Source organism: Salvia miltiorrhiza, unplaced genomic scaffold (genome assembly GCF_028751815.1).
Source record: "Salvia miltiorrhiza cultivar Shanhuang (shh) unplaced genomic scaffold, IMPLAD_Smil_shh fragScaff_scaffold_19_1, whole genome shotgun sequence".
In the NCBI taxonomy this organism is placed as follows: Eukaryota; Viridiplantae; Streptophyta; class Magnoliopsida; order Lamiales; family Lamiaceae; genus Salvia; species Salvia miltiorrhiza.
In genome coordinates, this window is record NW_026651441.1 from 60,680 (window position 1) to 86,183 (window position 25,504).

A 25,504-nucleotide genomic window follows, 5' to 3' on the forward strand; every position below is an offset into this window, starting at 1 on the left:
TTTAATAATAATTTTCCATTATATATTTGTGTAATAAAAAATAAATAAATATTTGTTCCTTATCATGTATTTTTATATGAATATTATTTAATCTTTAGAAGTGATTATATATAATAAAACAATTTTATTTTGTTTATAATTATTTTCTTATTTTTTGGATTTCAATTCAATTTTAAAAATGGTTAATTACGCCAAAAACTCATGAACTTTGGCCCCTTTTTCAAACTTTTCATCAACTTTTATTTTTAATCATCAATTCTCTCAATTTAAAGCATCGTTCAAATTTTCTACACTTTTGAACTCCGATGAATATCGAGCTGACATGGACGTGGTAGTATCAAACTGACATGGCACTTACTTGAATTAAAAAATTGACACTTGAAAACTGACATGCCTACTCATATATATATAATCCATCCCTTTCCCTTCCCCCTCCTCCAAGTCCATTGGCGTCCTCACTACTGCCGCCGACAGCTCCATCAACCACCTCAAAACTCAAGTTCTAATAAATTCATCCCTCGGAGTAGGCATTTTTAAGAAGAAACCTCAATTTAGTACGGGCGGCGACTGAAATTTAGAAAACTGCAGATTTTCAGATCTGAAGCTGTTGCTGCTAGGTTCGAACGAGTTGCGACTAAAATCGCTTCGAAAACAGGCTATGAAATTAGGCCTGAAATCACATTGAGAAATTTAGAAGACTGCAGATTTCCAGATTTCAAGATCTGAAGCTGTTTTAGCTAGGTTCGGACGGGCAGCGACTCAAACCGCTTCAAAAACAGCATGGAGATGATGATAGGAGAAGTTGATTGAAGAAAACTCTCGAGTGTTTGCAGGATGTTGGCCGAAAATTTAATAGAGAAAAGGGAGTGGGAGTTGACGAGGTGGAGAGAGAGAGAGGGGAGGGAGCCGTGAGAGTATTGTGAAGGCGGCGAAGCCACCGGAGTCTGGGAAGGCGGCAACTTGACTCAAACGACGTCGTTTTGCTTTCCATTCGACATTGCCATGTCATTTATCAGGTGATTTAATAACTGTTATGTCAACTTGTAATTTGGGGGTTTCTCAAAAAAGTGAAAAAATTGAACAATCATTTAAATTCAAGAAATTGAAGGCAAAAATTAAAATTCATGAAAAGTTTAAATATCGGGTCAAAGTTCATAAGTTTTGGCGCAATTACCCTTTTTAAAAATGAAAAGGAACGCATATTGATAAGAATTTCCCTATTTTTAACTTTTTGAATTCCAATTGAATACAAAGTAAATGGACGTACATCACAGCATATTACTAAGTTTCTAATTTTCTTGATTTGAATCCTCAATTTTTAGTGAAACTAGTAATAATAAATGTATAAAACAAAAAAAAAATACTAATGTGGACTAAACGTGAGTGATACTCACATAACATTATAAAAGTATATGTCAACACAAACCATCACTACAACAGTGTAATCAGAAACTCCGTTTTATATCACAAATTGCCAACAGTGAGCATACACATAATAACATAGAGAAAGGGAAAGACAAGAGAACCGTCCATCGCCCCTTACTCCCGACTTCCTAGAAAATCTACTCACAACAATAGCACATACGATGATGAAATGTAAAGTTGCTCATTTATCCTTTCTTAGCAAAGTAGATACAAATATGATATGTATTAAAGCAAGAACATATATGAATAGCAAGTATACGAGTTAAAAAGAGTAAAAAAGGACGACACTATATCTTTACTGTTCAATTCTGCCTAAGATCTTTAGTCCTCATAGCATAGAAGAGTTATTAATAGTGTTCCAACACCAAAAAAATTCCCTGGAGAAAGGACAAGGGAGAATTTCTATTCACGACAAGTATCCTAGGGATCGGGGATCTGATCTATACACAGTTTTCTTGTATTCGATAACAACTAGAGAATCTAAGTATAGGAGATTCTTGTACAAGTTTTGTAAATTGACAGATGGTGACCCAAACCAGAAGAAAAGATATCAAAATTGGAAAAATACTTGATGGAGATGGTGTCCTCATCTGCAACTTGCACCAAAACCTAGTTCTTATTTCCGTAAGGGTATGTCAACGTTTTTCTGAAACTTCCTAGTTTAACCTAATGATCCCTTTTTTCATCTTTTTTCGAATCATATAATAGATCACTTCACATTATAATACAGTTCAGGCTTCTCATCAACAAGTTAGAAAGACTCATAGTAGACATTGGAATGCATCACCAGATCCATGAAATCACCTCTTCAAGGAGTCAAAATTAGCATACTGAATCGCTAGTTTACAGCTTCAAACAAGAGGACTTGGGGTTGTAGATGTCCTCTTTCACACATTGCAGCAACATCATTCCAGCAACCAATAACCTAGTCAAGAAAAATAGATCAAATACATCCTGAAGAAAGCCAACGTAAGGAAACTGAGGTAACAGTTAAGATATTGTACCTTCACGGTATTGTCATCATACATTATCCAGTGATCGTGATCACGACTGTAAGCAAAACAGTGATAGTGCTGCCCGTAATAGCAAACCTAACAGGGACACAAGTTGGAAATATTTGAATAGAAAGCGTAAACAATGTACTCAAGACAGATTGATAAGAGATAAATTGTTTAGTGTATCACTATTTGTCTCAGTGTATAGGACTGCATGATGTACACAACTGCAGATATTTATTGCTCTACAAGATAGAAGTTTGACAAACTATTGTCTGTGGATGCTGGCTCCAAAGAAGGCTGTATATTAGACAGCAAGATCTTTGGATAAAGATGAGATCAGGTGCACAAAGACATATTTGCACACTTGTATACAGATACAACTAAAACAATCAGTAAAGAGTATAAACAATTACTCTGTTAAAATATAAATAATTTAGAAAGACTGCTTTTGATCCCAACCGAAGACAGGGAGCAGGAGTGCAGGACAAACAAATATCACCATTCAATTATAGTATTAAATAGTTGCTACAGTTAGTAGACGCGTAGAAAATAGAACAATCATTAACTCAAATTAAGAAGTGAAAGGGAAGACCCGAGAAGTCCTGGGAGAAACTATTAGCAAAAAACTGTTGTAATTACAAATAAACGTCGACAAGTATTTTGCCAAAACAATGGTGAGATATGACCCATATAATTCACCTCATAGTGGGAATAAAGGGATAGCTGCTTCTTGGTGTTAGTATTGGTGAAGGAAGGTCGCAAGTAAAGAAGCATAGCACTAACTCAAGGAAATAATCGATAATTTTCTAGAGGATCAGGTTCCAATCTAAGCTTTGTAAGTAGAAAACATATAGAACAAACTTGATTCTTTTCTTCAAGAGAAATCAAATCATACAGATCTAAGAAAGAATCTGGTATAATCTTTCCTCCAAAAAAGCCTAATTTGACAATCACACCACTACATCAAGACATGACATCTGTAGGATTGAAGTAAAATCAGTAATAAACCAAGAATTAGCTTCTCCAGGTTGGGTTGTAATAACTGTTCTTCACATTTGAAATCCATAAAGTTGTAACTTATAGTCAGGAAAAACCAAAATAAGCAACTGATGAAGCTATAAAACAAATTATGGTACTGTAACCAGAGGTCTAACTTATAATAATTCCAGTCTCTGTTTCCATTTTGGTTACCTAATAGCTCAATATATTCTGATGTTCTATTTTTTTAGCATCTGATTCCTCGAGAATATGTTCAATGGACATCTTGCAAGATATAAGATGTCACAAGGTTACCAGATGAAAAGTATGGTATTAATCTTAAAATTTCAGGAAGATTTAGCAACATACCACTGAAACCAAGCGATGTCTGTTCTGTGGATCAAGACCTCGATAAAGGATACTGATATCAATCTCAGTGGATAAAGCCACTAAAGTTGCCTTTATATCTTCGACATTCTCACATGTATTCTGCCATCCCAGGACTACAAGGCATAGCAAATGAATTAAGATCTATAACGAGAGCTAAATACTGCATGTATACATAATAGTTTAAGAAAGGCTAAAAGAAAGGAAGAATAGAAAAAGTGATATAAAAAATGAGAAAGCCACCTGTTGTGAAGACATGTGGTGGACTGGAGAGAAGGTGGTGGATATAGTTAGGCTTCCCACAGCCACCAGCCTCGGGGTCACAAGGTAACTGGTGATTCCTTTCAACCAGGTTCAAAAGCTCATCAAAGGAATCCTCAGGGTACATAACCTGAATAATAATGAAAGGAATTGCTTGGATTAGACATTTCATAAAGAAGAATCTCTTAAAAATTTCAAATTTTGCAACGACTAGACTAACTAAGCATTATCATGGAGACTTTGATCAAAAAACATACCTTCATTGTTCTCAGAGAACTGGCATTTATATTATGGAAGAAAGATGTGTATTTCAAGTATCTGGACTCCAAGCTACAGTTGTAACAGTTCATTCTCTCTAATATGTCCATTCCAAAAATTAAATGTGCGATACAGGGGCCTCGGCACTTGCCATCCACTGGTTCTGTATCCGATACATCACATGCAGGAGTAAAAGCTTGGTGGAGACAGTTAAATATTACCCCCAGCACTTCTGAAGCATCATTCATCTGACCCTGTAGGTCAGCACACTTTGATCACATATTTGGAAAGAGCATATGACCTCATACAAATGTTAAAAAAAATCTTAGGTAAACATTGTACTAAAAACCACAAACTGAAACAGCCGGAATAGCAGTAAAATTAGAGTTACCTCCTGGAAGAAATTACTGTCAGGATACAAGTTACTGAGAGCAACTCTCAAAGAGGTAGGTGCAACAGCTTCTCTCTTGTTATCCGTAGATGCCATGCTCAGAGCAATAAAGATATCATACAATGCACATATAACACAAGGATCACCAACATGAACATGTTTAGATGATGCTTTCCCCAAAAATTCATCTCGAAACCGACTTAGGTGCCATAATGACTGAATGACGAAAAAGAATAAGTATTTAGTCCCAACAAAAATTAGTACCATGAAGACTAAAAACAAATGCGCAAGTGGAATTAATCAATGAAACAAAATAACAGCACACTTCCATTACCAACCTGAATTATAACATTGAGAAAACAGTTATATTCGCCAACTTCATTCTTTAACCCTGTTCCATATGTCTCTTTCCCATTTTCACCATCTGTCAAGGATGCATCACATTAAATACAAGTCACCAGGTCCTAAAATCTCATCGTCTGGCAGAATTTGATCACATGTAATATTGATGCATAGAAAGCTTCCAACCAAAATAGACATACAGATAACTCTATGAACAAGATATAGAAATAAACAAATGAAAAACAACCGATCTAGTTTTCTTTAAAACATAATAACAAAATACTCAGGAGTGTTGTTTGGAACTATCAATAATATGTTTCTCAGGTTTTATTTGGGAATAAAACAGACCAAAACGGGAATACATCATTGCACTCATCAACCAGAATGCAAGTAATATTCAGCAATACATTGGCTTTAAAAAGTTCAGTAAAAAAATTGAAATGATATTTGTTTTTCTATTTTGTTAAGTATCTTAGCATTAGCTACATGTTTTCATTTAATTATTCTTAATGTTTAATTGGTTTTGAATGTTACTTGACTGCCCTATAAAAACTGTCATTTATGTTCTTCATATAAATAATCATGAGTGTTAATTCCCTAAGGGGGCGTTTACTTTGAAGGATTAGGATTAGCCTTGATAGATAAAAATAGTAAGGCCCTTTGCTTACTTTGATGGATTGAAACCTTAGGATATCCCAAGGCCCTTGATTATTACTATCATTCAAGCTAGTTTTGCTTGATTCTTATCCCATAGAAAAGGTGGGATTGGATATATCCTACTCTCGAGGATAAAAATACTCAATCATGTATATAATCAATCATGCAAAGTAAACGCCCCCTAAATTTTTATTTATTGTCTATTATCTTAAGGTTTATGGATGAAACTTGAGAGGTATAAAGTTCAATTGTGCATATAACTATTTATGTGCTTAACTTTTGAGATCAACAGTTAAATCTTAAAGTATTCATTTTGAGTTGAGGGAGGGGAGAGTAGTGGGGACTGAATCCAATACCTCTTCCTTCTACACAAGAGACATCCACTGCTTAGGCATCCCACAGGGACAATCTTAAAGTATTTTGACTATAATTATGTTATCTCAGGATAGGTTTAATTTATCAGTGTAATTTTGCATATTATAACAGTTTATAATTTTTTGGCTTTAAGAAAAGTGCATAATATTTGTTAGTTAATCATCATGTAGTTTTTGTTTTATTTTGTAACTATGCATATTCTAACCATTTACTATTTTTTGCTTCAAAGAACAGGTGTGCAATTTATTGCTACTTAAGAAAATGACGAGTTAAGTCATTACAAAGGGAACCCATAATGCCCCAAACAGTGATGTCATCCTAACTAAAGATACGACTCAAAATCTATAGCAGCATGTGAAACCAAATAAATAAATTAAAATTGCCCAATCCGGTAAACCTTTTTGTGTAAGTTAAACATTTTATTTTACAATAAAACATAGGAAGATTCTAATAAATTCAAAGTTGGTTTAGTGATGGAGGATTGCTTCTTTCCTCAAGGGACATGGGGCCTTATTTTCAAACATATCAAAGAGGAATAGGAGCAATAAATTTGGGACCGAAGGTGTATATAAATTAAGATTACATTGCTGTGAACAGTAGAAACAAACATAAAAAGAAGATAAACAGGAGAAAGGCAAATAGGACAGATACCAAGGCTTTCGCGTACAGCTTTCTTAAGGTCAGCTTGAAACCTTTCTTCATCGTCCTCTTCTACAAGATGCTGTCTCAATGTATTTTCTCCATTATCTAAATATTTCAACCATGGTAAGAGATAAACCTCGTCAAATGAAGAAATACATTAACTACAGAATATATATCCTAAAAACAAAAATAATGGTAATAGCAAAGTTGTTGATGCACTGACTGCCGAATCATCAGTTAGTAGATTTTACAATATTCTGGAAATTTCACAAAAAATTTAAACCGAAACCATGAGGGTTCCTTTTTTTTTTTTTTCTTTTTAAAAGAGGACCAATAATGGTTCCCCATTGACAGTTATAATGCCAAATTATGAGTAAATAAAAAAACACAAGACAACCGCTTCATGATATTCCATAGAATCATAATGCAGACAACAAGTGAAAGACTATCGCAATAAATGCAAATTTGACAATGTACTATGATGGACATTTTTACTATAAAGCATTTCCAATAACAAGCGGTATCATAATGCCCTCCCATTGTAAAAATATGCAAGATTAAGATGAAATAAAATCAAAACACTTTCTAGTTCAGGAAAAGGCATATCTCTCTCACTTTAGAAATTATCCGTCGGTTTTCATAACAATAAGAAGAAACAAGTCCACAGTTTTATACATCTTTCCATAACCATTCATAAGATTGAGATATTATATACACATTATTCAATCTACAGTTCTAGTAATGTGTGCTACAGATAGATAACATGATCAGAATTTACTTGGTTAGACAACATTAAAGAATGTTTATAACTACAGATAGATAATATAACATCATCTTAGTATAATAAGAGTAGCACAGATAGATTAACTATAAATAAACATTATTACAAGTATATTCATTAATACAAATATTTTAATATAAATTATCACCCTGATAAAACAAATATGTCAAGTTACATGTAATGTAAATAGATGAAGAATAGAATATCATATACCATCTAATGGCCTCTTTATCTAATACATTAAAAAAAAGAATAAGAATTCATTTTAGCGAGTGTAGAAGTTTCAAGGGGGTAATGTAATCACCCATTAAGAGTGACAATATATATTGAACTTGCATGCTTCAATTAACATCACTAAAACATGAATATAGATTTGCAAATTATCTTTCAAGAATCCATCTTCTGAGCAATTCTATATTACAAAGACCACTAAAGTGTGTTTCAAATAAAAACTTCTTATTATGAGAACTATGAGAACTCTTGCACTAAACCTATAAAGTAACAAGACAATGACGTGCAACTTAGTTGATAAGATGCTTCCCCTCCAATCATTAGGTTAGGGTTTCGAGCCATCATGAGGGTAAATGGGGAACCATTATTGTCCTCTTTAATATATATAAATATATATATAGGGTGCGGTTCCAATGAGATTTTTATTTTCTGTGAGAAATGAGAATAACGAATAAATCAATAAAATCTACAAACAAAATCTCGCACCCTCCAGGGTTTGAACCCAGATGAGAATGCCTGTTCACGCGTTACATTGATTTATTCATAGAAATTATTGACTTATTCGTGCGTGTTCTCAAACATTCTCAATTCTCAATGGAACCTCCCCCCCCCCTCTCTCTCTCTATATATATAGGGGTGGGTTAATACTAAGAATGCTATCTTCCGTAAGAAATAAGAATACTGCATAAATCACTATGTACTATGTAGTGTTGCATAAGTTGCAGTATAATACTGCACAAATTTTACACGGGTTCGAATCTTGGAGGGAGCGAAAATTTTATCTAATTAATTGAATTCCGTTATGCAGTCATTACAAGCAAGCACATTATGCAACATATATATTGGCTTATGCATTCATTCTCATTTCTCACCACATTTGTCCATTCTCATTTGATCTTCTCCCTATACACACACACACACACACACATAGTAAGTGCACTAAAATCCTATACGTTATTCACATTTGCTGAGTGTAGAGTTCAGTGCAGTTACTTTATTTGTTAAGTGCAAGAGTTATCACAGAGTTTTTATTTGAGCTACTCCCAATGTGTGTGTGTGTGTGTGTATTACAAAAGACCTAGGTCAACTTTTTATTGAGAGGCACTAATGTTAAACAACTTGGGATGTGCGTAAAAAGTAAAAACAATAACAATACGTGAGCTCTATAAATCAAACTCTAGCATACTGAAAAAAAGAAAAGATTGATTAACATTTCAACTTAATTATAGACAATATTTTTAACAAATTACATACCTCCATTTCCTTGGGAGTTTCCCCCAACTCTAGGTAGACCAAGATCATTGCCATCTACAAATTTGGTTGGACCCTTGTGTCGTCTACCTCTCCTTCCCGAGCGTTGTTCAATATAATTGCCACCATCCTGTGGAATACCTTCATTTGGTGAGCCTGGAAAAAGGATAAAGTGATAGCATGCATGAAATTAAGTCAGCCAGAAGACATGTGAAAATATAAGTCTGTAACATGATAAAGATTGCTACCATTTCTCAACAAAGGCTCATTTGCATTATTTGTCGCTGTTCCCTCCATATAATTGGAAAATCCACCCTCCTGCATTACGAGACCCTGTAGAAAAAATGATGTCACAGATATCAGAAACAAGTTTTAATTTTGGTTTCTAGAAACAAAACTTCCAAACAATTTAAAGACATTTCTTCTTCCAGTGAATTATCAACAGTATAGAATCCTAACGTGATTTCAGACATGGAAATCTCAGAATAGTACGTTCACCTTTCTATTTGTCTGCTGCTCATTGGCATATTTGTCATCATCACTATGTTTCCAATAGGCCTCTAGCATCTCAAATGAATCTGTCTTCCCATTGGTTGTGTTCAAAGTTCTTTTATGCTGCTCAGCGAGATGCTTCTGTTTGGCCTCATTTTCTACGCGTCTTTGATATTCCAAAGTTTCTTCAAGCTTTCTTTCTTCAGCTTCAAGTTCAATTATTTGTTGGTACTCTTCATCATGTACTTTTAAGGCATCAACTCGTCCAGAAAAAGCAATACCAAGACTTGGGTCTTCCACTTCCTGATCACTTGGAAATAAACTAAAACCAAATGTAGACGTGGTATTAAGCAATGAATCTCACACAAAGTACTTCAAAAAAATATGTGCAGCATTAGCATTGATATACTTGCATTTGCATATATATACTTTATGAGTAAAACAGATACATACATCTCTTTATCAGTCTGATCTAGGAAGTTACCATTACTGATAGCCTGAAGAATAAGGGACAACAAAAATTTGTCAGCATCTTTCTTACTGTTCTCATGTGAGGTGAAAAAGGCTATTAATACGATCTCAAGTTTCAGACCTTTTGATCCTTGTTTTTTAGGTTCTCCCTACTTTTTTTCCTATCCCTCGTCCTCTCATGCACATGTTTTGAACAATTAATTAATGCACCACCCTTCTTGGCATCCTGAGCAAGTTCAGCTAAAAATGCCTCCCTCGCAGCATCAGATTTTTTTGTAGCATCTTTCTCAGCCAGATCCTCCACGTGTGCCTGCAAAAATACAGAAATAATGAACCTCCAATTCATATCCGAGTGACATGAAAATAATTGAAGGACTTTTCACAAAAGGCATTTCAAAGGATACTAACCCGCACAAATGATTTGACTAAAGGTAATAAGATTGATCTGAAATCATGGTAAGATGCAGCCTCAAGCTTAACTTCAAGTTGCTGCATCCCTGAAACTATTCTCATGATTCTTGCATCTATTTTGCTGATCTGATTCATTGATATATGTGAGATAAATCTGCGAAGAAAATACTGGATAGAAAGCCAACTAAAATAACAGAATTAGGGACTAAACCTCAGTAGATACGTGTTCTTTCTGTCTCTGTATTGCAGCTTCTACGCAAGAATCCACCTGATGAAGATGGTCCTTCATTCTCCAATCATATTCTTCACCAGATTCTAGGTCACTGGGATGAGATGTAATGCCACTGTAAGCTTCCTCAAAACCAAATTGGTTCATATTTAGGGACTCTGCATCCTTGAGAACATTAGCAATAGCATCTAACTCAAATCGATTGCTGATAAGTGTAATTTCACAGTCATTTTCGATGAGTTCTTCGCGCCTTTTCTTAAGGACATATTCATAACTTTGACAAACAAAACCCACTGCATTTTCTCTTTTCTTTCCTTCTTCCAAACACAGGTCTTCCAAAGCCTGCAATGCCTCCTCGTAGTTTAAATGCTCACATTTTCTCTCGCACAAGCCCTGGAGATGGTAAGACTCCTTCTCTAGCAACTGGAGTATTTCTAGACCTTGCTGAGCTTTTTCCGCTGTCACACGTTTCCAGTATGCCAACTGTTCGCTGGCTGAGGCAAATGCAAATATCCAGGACAATAATGCATCAGAATCGAGTATAACACCATTCTCATAGCTGACATGGGACGAAATAGGTGCACCCGAAACACCATTAACAACATTGCTAAAGGATAAACAAGGGATCTTGCAGGGAAGACATTGCTCATCAATCACCAAAAGGGAAGCATCTTGTGTAAGTATTATCTTCTCCATAATATCACCCTGCACTGGACCACTGGAATCATCTGCCATGTTGGTTTTATCAGAGTATCTATTTAATCCACAAGTCTGATAAATTTCCTGCAAAAATTTTAGGATTTTTTTAAGCTCAGGAGCACCCAGAAAACAGATGCACAATGGTGTTTGGTTCACTTTGAAGTCAAGTTGAGAACCACAAGCTATACTCTGCAGCTCCTCCAAAGCAAAGTGTATAACCTTGCTAAGATGACTTGATGCCAGGCATTTGTGTTTAATAAGTGCCTCGAAAAGAGAATGGATTCGTTCAAGAAGCTTTGTGCGCTCGAGGTCATCAGATAAAGGCCAGTCAAAGAGTGAATTTTCCTTACTACTTCGAAGATCATTACAGTCCATCCACTCAACATCTTCAAACTTCCTGATATCCTGCTTACTGCCATTGCAATCCTCACTAGATTTCTTCTTTCCAGGTGATGAGTCCCTTTCATTTTCATTGCAGTAAGTGTCAAGAAAACAGTCTTTTGAATCATTTGCATTGTGTCTATGGCTTGATTCATCAAACAAATCATGTGTATCAGATTTTGATTGTTTTTCAAGCATTCGAATAGCTACAGTCAATTCCACTGGTTTCCAGGAACAGTTAAGAAGCATTTCAACCCAATCATCCTCCACATTTTCGGGTAGAATTGACTGCATTTTCGGCAACAAACTTCCCAAGTGCTCCTGCACAACATGGTGCATGAATGAACTAGCGTCTGCAAAAATCTCATTGCAGCGACAGCAGGTCCAAAACTTCCAAACTTTATTAGCTTCCCCAAAAGATAGAGCTTCATTAAGTACTTCACTAAATGCACTATCCTTAAATGAATTAAAATGTGCCCTTAGATCCGAAATCTTAATTGTCAGCAAATTTTTCTTCCCCTCTGAACTCAGAGTGTTCCAATACGATTTGACCAAATCCATCCTGTCATCTGATGATGTCGTTTTCCTCATATTCCCACTTTTCCTCCTCTCCCCTACTCTCTGGCCTGATCCCAGACCCGAATCCTTGCTATTATTAGTATTCTTATCCCCATCATTATTTCCCAAATGGGGAGACTCTGACTTCTGCTGTATAATCCGAGCTGCAGCCACCTTCACCTCAATGTCTTTCCTACGCTCATCTTCGGTCTTGGCAACCTTTTTAATCTCATTTGGCCTTCTTACCTGAACTAATCTCAACTCCATCGGATCTTCAGGAGCCCTCCTGAGTGGAATAAACTGAAGCTTATCGTCTCCATTTCCCAGATTTTTCATCCAACTCGATATAGACGCAATATTCGCCTTCTGTATCAATGCTTTGAGCTCGCCCTGGACATGAGAAACCCGAGCCTCGGCTGTAGATATTTTCTGCTGACTCTCCTCCTGCAAATTCTCCTTAGCAGGATCGACAGGGTTTTCAATTGCCAAAGCCCTCTCACATTCCTGCATCACCTCCTCATACTCCTTGGCATCATTAGCCGCCTCATACAACAAATTCGCATAAAAATGCGCAAACTCAACCGAACTAGGGGACAGGCTCACCGCCCTCCTCGCACTCTCGATCGCATTCCTCACATGCCGCTGTTTAACGTTGGAGTCGTCGATAATCGAAGACACCTTCACGCACACAGTCCCCTGAACGCGGTGAATCAAGGCCGAGTGCGGCGAATTCTCGTGTTTACAGCACAAATCCTTCATCAACCTTAGGGCTTTTGTATGGTTCCCCCGGCGCAACGCCGTGAGAGCCCGTTCGCACTCGAGCTTTACCGAAGCATATGATGCAGACGTAACTACATTGTTATTGCTTTCTGGAATCGTGGCCTCTGATTTAACAGATGTTCCGTTGATGGATTCCGCGGATTGGTCGAGGCCTGAAAGGGAGCAATCGACGATAGCAGCGGCGCCGTTGGAAGATGCGATATCCGCCGCCGCCGCCGGCAGCTGCGAAGGTTTTTTGGAGCGAGGAGCGGCGTTCCGCTTCTTGTGCCCCATATGAGAATTTTCCGGCGGTTAATCAATTGCATGCATCAAATCCTAGTCATGCGCCTACTGAATCTACATATATATATATATATATATATATATATGGTTTCTGTATCTATCTATCTATATACTGTATAAAAGCAACAACTATTCAGCACACACACACGCAGAGCGGCTCACACACACACGAAGAGAAATCTAGAAGCAGAGCGATTTAAGGGGAGGCGCGCGTACCAGAGATACATGGAGATATATACATATAGATGTGCGTGTGTGTGAGTAGGGATGGATAGTGTGTGTTGTGTGTGAAATAAGAACACACCAAACCAGTTGGGGTTGAAGATGAACACCAAACACTGACTTTGGTGTGAATTTTTATTTGAGCATACAATATGGTATAGTATGTAAATAAATTTAATTAAACGAGTAAAATTGAAATTAAAGAAAATGTACAATCCACTCAAATCAAAAGAACAGTCGAAAATGTATGCTATTATTGTGGATATTGTTTAAAATTTTAGTTTTTTCTCTCTTTTTCTCATTTTGTAAATAAAATATATTTTTCTCATGTACAACTTTCTCAAACTCTTTTTCTCATCCAATTACACAACTTTCTCAAACTCTTTTTCTCATCCAATTAATTAACTCTCATCTAATTAATTGATTGTTATTCCTAAAGAAAATTAATTGACTGTTGTAAATCATTTTATTTTAACTTGACTTCAACAGGGAAAAAACAGTTAACGTATAAAAGAAAATTAACCAATTTAATTAAAATATGTCTTTAAAATCAATTTTCAACTTTAAATGAAATAGTAAACAAACCAAGTCGCTCACAAATAATTCGAGCCCGGCTCAAAAAAAAGTTCGTTCAAATTTATTTAGTGAAGTTCGATAAATAAATCAAACTTGAGTATAGTAGTAATCGGCTCGTTAATTCGTGAATAAGCTCGTTAAGTGATTTCAGCTTGAAAATTAATGATACAATTTATGTTTATCTTTTAAAAATTAATGATAATTGTATTAAATATCTAATTAACGATGTTTCTTATAAAAAATAATTAATATATTTATTATTTTGAATAAAATAATTTATATTCAAAAGAAAAAAATACTATCAATATTTTGAATATAAGTATAAATTTAGAAAGTTTGTATATCTTTGGTTGAGCTCGTGAGCCTCAAAATATTCAATAAACTCAACTTGATATTAAATAAATCAAATTTGAGTATAATGCTATTTGATTCAACTCGATTTCATGATACTCTTCTTCTTTTTCATGAGGGGATTACACTCGGAATTTTTAAATGATCATAACTTGATCTTCGAGGTGATGATAATCACCATTTATTTATCATAGTCTTCTATTTAAAATTATAAAAAATATTATTTTGTCTCTATAGCCCCGAAATATATCATAATCAATATATACTTATTATAGTCTTTTATTTAAAATTAAAAAAAATATTTTATTCCTATAGCCTCAAACTATATTTTTTATAATTAAAATAATTTCCAACGAAAAAGCTAGTGGTCTTTATTTTGTATTGGTTAATTTGAGTTTTTTTTCGACAATTTTTTTAGGGTTAAGTACCAAATCCCCCCCAACGTTGGGGCCCTTATCGCGTATAGGACCCTATAGTCAGGGTAAGCGTTGTTTACTACCTCAACGTGGCTAAACCTAAGCAAATTCCCCCCTCCCCCGCGTTTTAACGGCCCCAAACGCTGTTATTTAATTTTTTATTATTATTTTAATGAATGTGGCCCCATTTTCTCTCTCCAGCAAATCCCCAACCTCCGCAAATCCTAAGCAAATCCCCAACCTCCACTGCCGCTTCCCCCGCCACCGCCAGCTCAGCCCTTCTCTCTCTCCAGCACATATCAGTCGATGAGCGGCCATGGAGGACCGCCGCCGCTGTCATTTTCGTCCTCTTTCGCGATCGGCGGCGTCTGAACTTCGGTCGCGCCGTCCCGTTCGGCGGTGTCTCGATCTCTCTCTTCTCCTCACGGTCTCGGCAACAGCAGTCAAGGAGAGGCTGTTGCCCTTGCTCCTCGAATGCCTGCACCGCTTCACCGGCGTCTGTGCCGCCTCGCCTTCGCCCAGCCCCAGTCGCCGCCGCCTTGTGCCGCCGCCTCTCCCAGTCGGACATGCAGCCCCAGAAACGAAAAGGAACCCTCCCCACCCTTCGACTCTCAACAACCCAAACCAAGATAAGTAAAGGAATTTCAGATTAAAAAAAAAATTGAATCTTGAGTTGTTTTCGAATTTTATTGAAACGTGAGTCTTTGGGTGAATCTGTTCTCATGGTTTGTTTTTCTCTCGAATTGTGAAGAGTCCGATGAGCGGCGGTGAAAGGCATGGCTGGCGGTGGCGGGGGAAGCGGCAGCGGAGGTTGGGGAAGAACATGTCTGGGGGCGGCGGCGGTGGGGATGGGGGGAGATGGTTGGTGGTAGTGAAGTGTGTGAAATGGGGCCCACCTTCATTAAAATATAAAAAAATTAAATAACGGCGTTTGGGGCTGTTAAAACGCGGGGGGGGGGGAGATTTGCTTAGGTTTAGCCACGTTGAGGTAGTAAACATCGCTTACCCTGACTATAGGGTCTTATACGTGATAGGGACCCCAACGTTGGGGGGGATTTGGTACTTAACCCTTTTTTTAACGTTGGCATCAATCAATTCAGGATTCGATTTTGATATGAAAAACCTTATCACAGTGACGTTAAAAACAAATTACCTTTAATAATTAAAAATATTTCTTTTTCTTGAAAAAACTAACCTATGGTTCACCCTTCCCATTTCTAGATCCCCCACCACCCACCCTATTCTAAAGATATCATTGATTGAAATAATTTTAGTTTGATTCGGTACGTGATTCGAATTTTTAATATTCCAATATAAAATTTTATGAATTGAATACAAATCCAAATACAAATAATTTTTTGATTTGATTAGTTATCAAATACGATTCAAAAATCATGATATTCGATTTAGTATTAAAAATATTCAATTATAAATATACATATATAAATACATATTTATGTTTAAAAACTAAAAAAAAAAAATAGATATAAAGTAAAATAGACGAAAAAAATATTTAATAATAAGGGTTAAGTACCAGATTCCCCCTATCGATGGCGTCTCTATCGCGTATAGCCCCTTATAGTCAGGGTCAAAGCTGCCCACTACCTCAACGTGGCAAAATCGCACCAATTCCCCCCCCCCCCCGCCTTTTTAACGGACAGTAACACCGTTAGAAAAAATCTTTAAAAAAAAATCAGGTGCGCCCCGGGACTCACTCATCTCTTTCTCTCTCCTTTATTTTCAAATCTGGCGCCTCGCCACCTCACACCCATCGACACTTCCCCATCTTCGGCAGAATCCGCCGCTGCGGCTTCCTCCGGCGAAGCCAATCAGCATCGGCTGTCTGTCGGAAAAGGTGATAAACAAAAAATGGAGCCACACTTCCTCTCTCTACTACTCCTCCTTCTCCCGCCGCTCCTCAATTTTCTCTCTCTAAATTCAGTCTGCGGAAGCGGCGGTGGAGCCACTAGTGTCATCAAAGTGAATTATAAATTCGTCGGCTCCGACACCAATCTCAGCACCCTCAGCGCTCACAATGATGTCCGCCACCCCTTCATTCTCATCGGCATCGACCTGCCCCTCGGAGGCATCGGTCGTAAGTGGGGAAAATGGGCTGCCAAGATACGGAATGGGCTCTTTCTCTGCAGATCTAGGTTTCTGTGGATTCTGCCGTCTTCATCGGCGGAGCTCCTGCCGCTGGAATTTAGGGCAAAGGTGGGGGAGAGAGGGATGGTGGTAGAAACTATTTGGTGTTGAACTTTTGGTTCCTGAACTTGTGGAGACGGAGGAAGACGTGGTGGTGGTGGTGACGATGGTAGTGGAGGAGGCGACGGAGATGGAGGTCGGCAGATGGCTTTTCGCTGGAGAAGGAGCCGTGGCGGCAGAGCTTGAGAGAGGGAGAGACGGATCAGATAGGCGGTTGTTTAAAAAAAAGAACAACTAACAGTGTTAACGTCCGTTAAGTGACGGGGGTGAATTTGGTGCGATTTTGCCACGTTTAGGTAGTGGGCAGCTTTGACCCTGACTATAGGGTCCTGTACGCAATAGGGACGCTATCGATAGGGAGAATTTGGTACTTAACCCTAATAATAATAATGATGATGATGATGATGATGATGATGATGATGATGATGATGATGATGATGATGATGATGATGATGATGATGATGATGATAATAAACCATGCATCAGCGCTGATTCGTCGATTAATTGCAATTATATTCGATTAAAATAACATATTTATATAATAAGTAAAATTATATGAAGAAAGTCAGCTCAAGGTATACCATGACAACTCTGGTTAGAGTAGAGGTGAGATGAAGTAAAATGAAGTGTAGAGCAGAGGCGAGAAAGGCAGCCAAAATGATCAAAGGCCAAAGTAGAAAGTTTTATTGGATTATGCAATTAGAGTTGTCACAACAGAGATTAGTAATTACATTTCGAGATATCGAAGTCGCCAGAGGTGAAAGCACCATAAACTAGTCAGCTCTGTCGAAAATAAAGACAAAAGCTGTTAGTTATTAAGTAAAAGTAATTGTAATAATATTAACAGTGACAGGTATAGTACCATGCAGTGTACTTGGGCTTTACGAATTTACAATGTTGCTTGTTGGGAAAATAATAGAAATATCCTATCCTCGTTTTGATGATGCCAAAACACTTAGTTTATTCTTCACTAGACTAGAGTTCTTCTGAACTCAAGTGTTAGAGTTCATTTTATTAGCTAGACTGAAGACTGAAGTTCTGAAAACTGAAGCACTGAAGACTGAAGACTAAGGAACACAAGACTGCTGACTTATACTGAAGGACGTGTATACTAAAGTATTAGTGTAAGGAAAACACTAATACGTTCCACGTCAGATGAATCAAGACTGATACTGAAGTAAAGTATCAAATCGAAACTTCGGACTAATTCTCAGTCCCAAACTAATTCTCAGTTTAAGGTTGTCTCACTCATTTCAAATGAAGCCACGTGAAAAGTCAACAAGGACAACTGCATTTAATACGCAGATCTGTAGAATCGCCCTTCATAATACGGAGTTTCCTTTTACGTGCTGCTTTATCTGTAGCACCCTCTCCCATGAAACAAATGACTATACCTTATTCTTGTTGGAGATAACGAAGACTGAGGACCTTAGCCCAAATTCAAATTTGAGTTACAACAGTAGAAAATTGAAAACTGACCTTCTCCAACGGATCTTTCTTAAGACGCTGCCTATAAATAGAGCTCAAGGATTAACCTCATTCTTCACCGATTCAACGCACAAGCTGAAACTCTGTCGAACTCAAGAGCCAGCATTTTCACTGCACAAAGTTTGAATCGAAGAAGAGAATCTCTATTGTTGTAAACTATCAGTCTTAACTGATAACAAACATTCTCTTAGCTTTTCTAGGCAAATACTATCTTTACCCTAAGCTTAGAAATTGATTACTGAGATCATGTTCTCAGTAATCCTAGTTGGAAATTCGAACCCTTTTCAAAAGAGAGTTTGAGAGTGTGTTTGAGACAGTTGTCTGAACACTAGGTTGTTTAGCACCCGCAAGCTAAACTTGTGGTTTACTTAGCACTAGTAAGCTAAGGAAGAGAAGTCCAACATGTGTTGGCACTGAAACGAGTGTTTCAGTTATAAGGTTTGTTGTGCACCCGTAAAAGCACAAGCTTAATAGATTGTTAGTGTGATCTACTGACCGTGGAGGCAGGAATCAGTATTTCGAACCACGTAAAAAAATTTGTGTTGTTTATTGCCTTCAGTATTTCAGTCCTTATCTGCGCACTCATTCTGACTTACACTGAAAACTGATAACCTAAATGATAAACCCTAAGCTTGTCAATCGTCTCACCTCTCCACCACTTAATGTGTGCTCCTATAATCAAGATCAAAAAGGTCTTTATTGAGGGTTGTAATGTAGGCTCTTTGGTAGGGTAGGATGTATTTGGCCAAGTGACTAAAAGATACGGCTCAATGTAGCTCAATCACCAACCTCATAGCATTCTTACTAAATTCTATCCTCCACCTCTCACAAAACCAAATTTTTTCAAGGCAAGAACCATCACAACTCAACAATTATTTCTCATGACATTATGTCTCTCTAAAGCATCCTATTTACCCATTTTTTTCAATTCTTTTCTCTTTTTTTCTTTTATTTTCTTTTCTTTTCTCCACCATTCTTTTTTTTTTTCTTTTTTTCAACAACTTGTAGGGTACTAGGATTTTCAATTTAAAACCACAAAACATAACTCATGATCATTCATCTCCTCAACCCAATTATCTCCTATCAAATGATCTCCAAGCTCCCACCCATAGCTAAATCAAAGAATATGAAAAAATAAGGCTCAAAGGGGGTGAACTAGGATCATATAAAGTCATCGGACGAATATCGGATAAATATGCTAGCAAAGATGGCCTTCTATCATCTCAAAGTTATTAGCACACTATGTGACCTCGAGGGAGAGACCAAGACAAGTACTAGTGAGAAACATGCATGCTCGAACAATCACTCAAGAATAAGACTGTAAAATAATGACAGTCAAGGCTCAAATCCTCACAACTTATTTCATTGATTGCAAACACATAGAGACCACGCTTATCGTTCATCACTCATGCTCAATCTCAATAATATCAACACAAACGCATGCAATTTCATAAGTTTTAAACAGAAATAATCATGAACCAGTTATCCAACCAATCTCTACACTACTCACATCATCATCAAGGTAACATCACAGAGAGACCCACCAAAGCAAGACTAAGAAAACTCAACGACAGAACAAAAACAACCAAAACAAAAAGTGCACCCACGAAGACATATCCCCCCAAACTTATTCACCACCAAGGAGAATAAGTTTGAAAAGGATTTGTGGTGCACAAAAACAAACTAACAAACGAAAAGAAACGAACTAACCAAAAATTGGGTTGCCTCCCAATAAGCGCTATTTTTAACGTCGTTAGCTCGACATAACATCAAACTCTTCAAGGAGGCTGGTACAAGCAGTGTTGCGACCAGCTGCTCCCTGCTCCATGCTTTTCATCCAAGTCTCCATCCAAAAACTTCTGATCACCTGGGTTCTGCCAAGAAAAAGAATTCGTATCAAATGTATTAAAAACATCAACATTTACGTTGCCCGGATCTTTAGCTTTCTTGGGCACTTCGTCCTTGTGGATGCGGCACGGTTCATAGATAAAGAACGTTTGGCTTTCCTCATGGACTCTCAACGTGAGCTCTTCTTTCTCCACATCAATCAAAGCTCTTCCCGTTGCAAGGAATGGGCGCCCCAAAATCAGTGAAATTTTGTTGTCGTCCTCAATGTCTAAAACCACAAAATCGGCAGGGAAAATAAAATCACCCACCTTCACGAGCACATTCTCCACAATTCCACGAGGATAAGTGACCGACCTGTCTGCCATCTGCAGCCTCATAGATGTCGGCTTCAACTCCCCAATTGCAAGCTGCTTGAAAATAGATAACGGCATGAGATTGATGCTTGCCCCCAAGTCGCAAAGTGACCTCCCGAAATGCTGGCCTCCAATAATGCAGGAAAGTGTGAAACTGCCCGGATCTTTGACCTTCGCTGGAAGCTTCCTCTGCAGAATCGCGCTACATTCTTCATTGAGCCTCATGGTCTCAAACTCCCCCAACTTCTTCTTTCGCGAGACTATGTCCTTGAGGAATTTGGCATACTGCGGCATCTCTAGTAACATCTCCACCAACGGAACGTTGATGTTAACCTTCTTAAAGATCTCTAAAAACTTAGAGAGCCGCTCTTTCATCCTCTCTTTCTTATGGCGCTGAGGGAATGGTATGGTCACAGTTGCTAGCGAAGTAGCTTTCTGTTTTTCATCCTTCTTTTTGCCAGAAACCTCAACAGTGACCTCCTCAGACGGCGGTGCACTCTCATACTCTGCCGTCTTGGGCCCTTCTTGTGTAGTCCCACTCGGCAAATCTACGATCTTATAATGACGGTGGAGAAACGGCATCCACCCAGGAAGACGCAGATGAGGTGGAAGTCGTCGGCTTTCCTCATGGACTATCCACGAGAGCTCTCATTTTTCCATCTCACGAGATCCATGGTTGCCTTCAGAGGTGGCTTCACTCTTCAATCCAATGGCCATGCACTGCTCCTTTGGGTTCACCTTGGCATTGTTTATGAAAGTACCCGACTGTTGGAGTTTGTTGACGGCGGTGGCTATTTGACCCAATTGGGTCTCAAACATCTTCATTTGAGTCCCCACAGTAGTGGCATTGGACTCTAACTTTTCCATCATCTCGTCGGATTTGGACATGAACTTCATTAGCAACTCATCTATATTCGGCTTCTTCTCTTCATTTATCACTCCATTGGTTACCGAGAAGCTTAGTGGAGGTTGAATTACATTGTTGAGATTCCCATAAGCCAAATTTGGGTGTGGACGCCCTCCATGATGAAACCGCTGTCCACTATTATATCCACCTTGTTGCCCATGTTGAAAGTTTCCATAGTTTCTGCCATTGATGTAGTTGGCGTCTTCTACGCTTGTTGGGATTTCCACAGCCGGCTCAGGATTGCCCAAAGTTAACGCTGCAATTCTCGAGTTCATCTCTGCCAGCTGAGTCGAAATCAATGCCATGGGATCTGAGCTAGACGCAGCAGCAATCTTCTTCAACTGCACTCTCTCGGATGGCCATTGGTAACTTGTAACGGCCATACTTTCAATGATCTCCATTGCTTTTGAGCTCCCTTTCTTTACCAGGGACCCTCCAGCTGCTGTATCCCTGAACATCCTCATACGCTCTCCACATGCATTGTAAAACATGACCACCAGAGTCCCCTCATCAAAGCCATGGGACGGGTATTTCCTCAACTTCTCCTGGTATCTTTCCCATGTTTCAGCCAAAGTCTCTCCATCAAATTGCTGAAATTGAAGAATATTCATCTTCAACTTCAATGTAAGCTTAGGAGGATGGAACTTCCGTAGGAAAAGATCTGCCATGTCCCCCCATGTTGGATTGGCTCCGAGCTGCAGAGTTTGATACCACAACTTTGCCTTATCCCTGAGTTAAAAGGGAAAAAGGCGGAGTCGTATAACGTCATCAGAGACTCCGTTCATCTTGACAGTACTGCACAGCTCCAAGAATTACGCCAGATGCGCATTGGGATCATCCACAGCTTTGCTTCCATACTGGTTTTGCTGCACCATCGTGATTAAACCAGTCTTGAGCTCAAAATTGTTTGCGTTGACTCTTGGAGGCTCGTGAAAATGATATTGCGGAGTGAACGCCTCATTGATTGGGGCCTGTTTCTGCTCGCCAGCATTTTTCTGAGCATCCAACAACGCCTGCAGCTGTTCTCTCAACGCACGAACTTCTTCTGCAGTAGCAGCCATTGTGTTTAGTGTGGCTTTACTTTTCTTGCTGTTGTTAAGGTGGAGCGTAGCTTCAATCTCTGGATCAAAATCTTCAAGAGGTAGATTCCGAGATCGCGTGTTCATGCACTACCTAGAAAACTCCAAGCACAAGAATCAGAACCGCAGGAAAGACAAAGAACAGAATTTAAATAAACAGAAATAAAAAATTCAGATTAGTATCAAACAATTAACAGATGGTACTGATAAAAATCAGTCCCCAGCAACGGCGCCAAAAACTTGTTCGCTATTTTATTTGACACGCCGCAAGTGTACGGGTGCAATTGTGTATAGCAGTGACAAGGTCAAATCCACAGAGACTGAATTAACCGATTCCTATCCTAAATTATTCTACTCTATCTAGACAAACGAAATTAAGAGTTTCGGTTCTGAAAATAAATTAAGTAAATAAACACTAGAAAGAAAATAAATCAAACTATGAAAATGCGGAGTAACAGATAAGAGAAGATTTCCCAAGGCAAAGGTTTCAACAGATTCTCCTAACTAACATGTTCAATTCAATTAATAAGATGATTCCTAAGACAATCTCTAAGCTAGTTCATACCCACTCCTGTGGCATACAAACCGTTGATTACATGCAAGGCTACCATCCTTGGATCACACTTCTAACATGTAACTCCTAAAAGTTCCTAGGATTAATGCCCTCACAATTATCAATTCCCTTTAGAATTAAAATAAATGTGTTCTATGTTCTTAGTTCAGGTAATAATCATCATCTCCCGATCTCAAATTAAAACCTATGATTATGCTAAATTGTTGATCAAGCAATAAAGCAAACAATTATAACAAGAACATAAAAAGGAATAATAATCTCAATTAATTGAATCAAACAGTCAAAAATTCAAATTATGTCTACTTCCTAAACCCAGGGAAAAAGGGATTTTTAGCCATACATAGACATATGACTAAAAATCAATATCTCAAATAAACAAATAAACATTCAATAATAAAAACTGTACTAAAGTTGAGATTCTTCTGTTCTTGCTTCAATGATGTTCTCCGTCTCTTCAAAGCTCTCCAAAAGATGTAAAAATATGATAAAAGGTGATGAAAAGGTCCGGAGAATGAGTTCTTGGTGAGTATTTATATGCCCTAGGTCAAGTAGGACTCAAAATAACCCAAAATCGCGTATACTTCTAAAAATCTGAAAATTGGGCGGAAATACGGCGACTCGCGCAGCCGGCTCGCGCGGCCGCATGGCTGGGCAGCGTGACCTCGCGACCGTGGCGCGGCCGTGGCGTGCGGCCACATGCCTGGACCGCGCGACCTCTGACGCGTGCGCTCTGACCCACGAACTTCCCGGCGCTCGTTCTTCCTCGTCCGGTGTCCGATTTGCCCTACGTTTACTGACTCAACTAGAAACACCTCTAAGTTGACTTGCAATAGAACAAGGACATCCTAGCGATGGTAAGTTGACCCAGTGTCATCTCTCAAGGAAGATCTTTAAGGGCAATTAATTATGTCACACAAAAACAGTAAACTAGGAATTATTAAACTAAAGCTTGGAAAAGTAAACTTAACGTGAATTTAAACTTAACTAAAAACTTAATCTTAAAATTATCTAGGCGAATTAAACTATAAAACCCTAGGCAAGATTTAAACGCGATTAAAGTAAAAGAACTTGGAATTTAAATACTAACTAGGAATTTAAGTACTTGTAAATTAAAGGCTTCTAATCTAATCAAACTAGGCAGAAACGAAATTGCATAATTTAAAGTGCATAATTTAAATTGCAGAATTTAAAGAAAGCAAGTAAAAACAAATAAATAAACTTGATTAAAGAAATACCATAAAACCGTCTCGAGAAGTAATCTGTCACGTAATTACAACTCTAAACGAAGAACTAATCTAAAACATGAATTAAAAGAACTATACTAAACTAACTAAAACAGAAATCGAAACTAAAACTAAGAAAGCAATAAACCTAAACTTTGGCTGCCTAGCGGTAACTAAAGATTAGGGCAAGGGGAATGTGTCGATAGATATTTTATAATGAAAAGTATGGCCCTATTTATAGACTTATTTCAACCCTAATTAGCATCAAAATCGGCCTTGCAAAGCTGGACTCTAAAGGTAATAGAATTGTGAACTCAAAGGTAATCCAGCTGGCAGCGTGCTCTGTAAATTATCTCCACTCTAGCGAAAATCGTAGCTCTGGCAACATTAGCGAACTCTGGAGAGGTAAAGCAGAGCTGAAAGTACGGTCTGGAATCAGCGAGCTCTGGCGAGTAATGCAGAGCTAAAAGTCAGCTCTACATTGTTAGCTCTGCAAAGTTCAGAGCTAAAAGTCAGCTCTGGTATAGCGAGCTCTGAAAAGTCAGCTCTGACATGTTGACTCTGTCGATCCTTAGCTCTGCTCTGTAAAGTTAGCTCTGGCGCGTAAGTCAGCTCTGTCAAGTTCAGCTCTGCTGATTTAGCTCTGCTCTGACACGGTTGTTCTGCTCTGGAGATTTCAGCTCTGCTCGAGAAGTTTAGCTCTGGAGATTTCGGCTCTGACTCTGCAAGTCAGCTCTGCTCTACTACAGAGCTATCCTCGCAGCTCTGCTCTGGCAAGCTTCTCTGCTCTGCTCTGCAGCGGGCTTTTAGCTCTGAACACGCGCTTTTCAGCTCTGGCGCGGGCTTTTCAGCTCTGTACACCAGAGTGCACCTAAAAACGCCATTTTCATCCAAAATCTCCAAAATTACGCTCTTCCATCTGTAAAACCTAAATCTCCTGCAAAGCATAAAACAAACCATAAAACGCATCAATTTCCAGAAG

At 38.1% G+C, this 25,504-nt stretch overlaps 2 protein-coding genes across 2 annotated transcripts; both read right to left on the bottom strand.

Moving 5' to 3' along the window:
- Window positions 1-1,646: 1,646 nt before the first annotated feature.
- LOC131002782 (uncharacterized) lies at window positions 1,647-13,667 on the bottom strand. The gene is made up of 15 exons (XM_057929253.1): window positions 10,563-13,667; window positions 10,349-10,477; window positions 10,062-10,250; window positions 9,923-9,966; window positions 9,476-9,791; window positions 9,226-9,310; window positions 8,981-9,133; window positions 6,724-6,819; window positions 5,037-5,122; window positions 4,699-4,914; window positions 4,307-4,561; window positions 4,032-4,179; window positions 3,771-3,904; window positions 2,430-2,516; window positions 1,647-2,350 (listed from the first exon to the last, which is right to left on the bottom strand). Exons 1-15 carry the CDS (start codon window positions 13,269-13,271, stop codon window positions 2,264-2,266), a joined length of 4,734 nt encoding a protein of 1,577 aa, XP_057785236.1. The 5' UTR covers window positions 13,272-13,667; the 3' UTR covers window positions 1,647-2,263.
- A 6,649-nt stretch (window positions 13,668-20,316) lies between these two features.
- On the bottom strand, window positions 20,317-22,110 carry LOC131002758 (uncharacterized). Its single transcript, XM_057929225.1, has 3 exons — window positions 21,577-22,110; window positions 20,911-21,294; window positions 20,317-20,412 (listed from the first exon to the last, which is right to left on the bottom strand). The coding sequence occupies exons 1-3, from the start codon at window positions 22,108-22,110 to the stop codon at window positions 20,317-20,319; spliced, it is 1,014 nt and encodes a 337-aa protein (XP_057785208.1).
- Window positions 22,111-25,504: the final 3,394 nt, after the last annotated feature.

Bases quoted from the DNA above. Each gene is read 5' to 3' on its own strand.
- LOC131002782 (XM_057929253.1), bottom strand. From the start codon at position 13,271: ATGGGGCACAAGAAGCGGAACGCCGCTCCTCGCTCCAAAAAACCTTCG. The intron at 10,478-10,562 runs GTTTAGTCCCTA...TCAATGAATCAG, and splicing joins AAGAACACGTATCTACTGAG to ATCAGCAAAATAGATGCAAG. The intron at 9,134-9,225 runs GTAGCAATCTTT...TCCTTTTTCCAG, and splicing joins TGAGCCTTTGTTGAGAAATG to GCTCACCAAATGAAGGTATT.
- LOC131002758 (XM_057929225.1), bottom strand. From the start codon at position 22,110: ATGAGGATGTTCAGGGATACAGCAGCTGGAGGGTCCCTGGTAAAGAAA. The intron at 21,295-21,576 runs GTGGGGACTCAA...CGTCATTATAAG, and splicing joins TAGAGTCCAATGCCACTACT to ATCGTAGATTTGCCGAGTGG. The intron at 20,413-20,910 runs GTCAAAGATCCG...TTTTCTTGGCAG, and splicing joins AGAGGAAGCTTCCAGCGAAG to AACCCAGGTGATCAGAAGTT.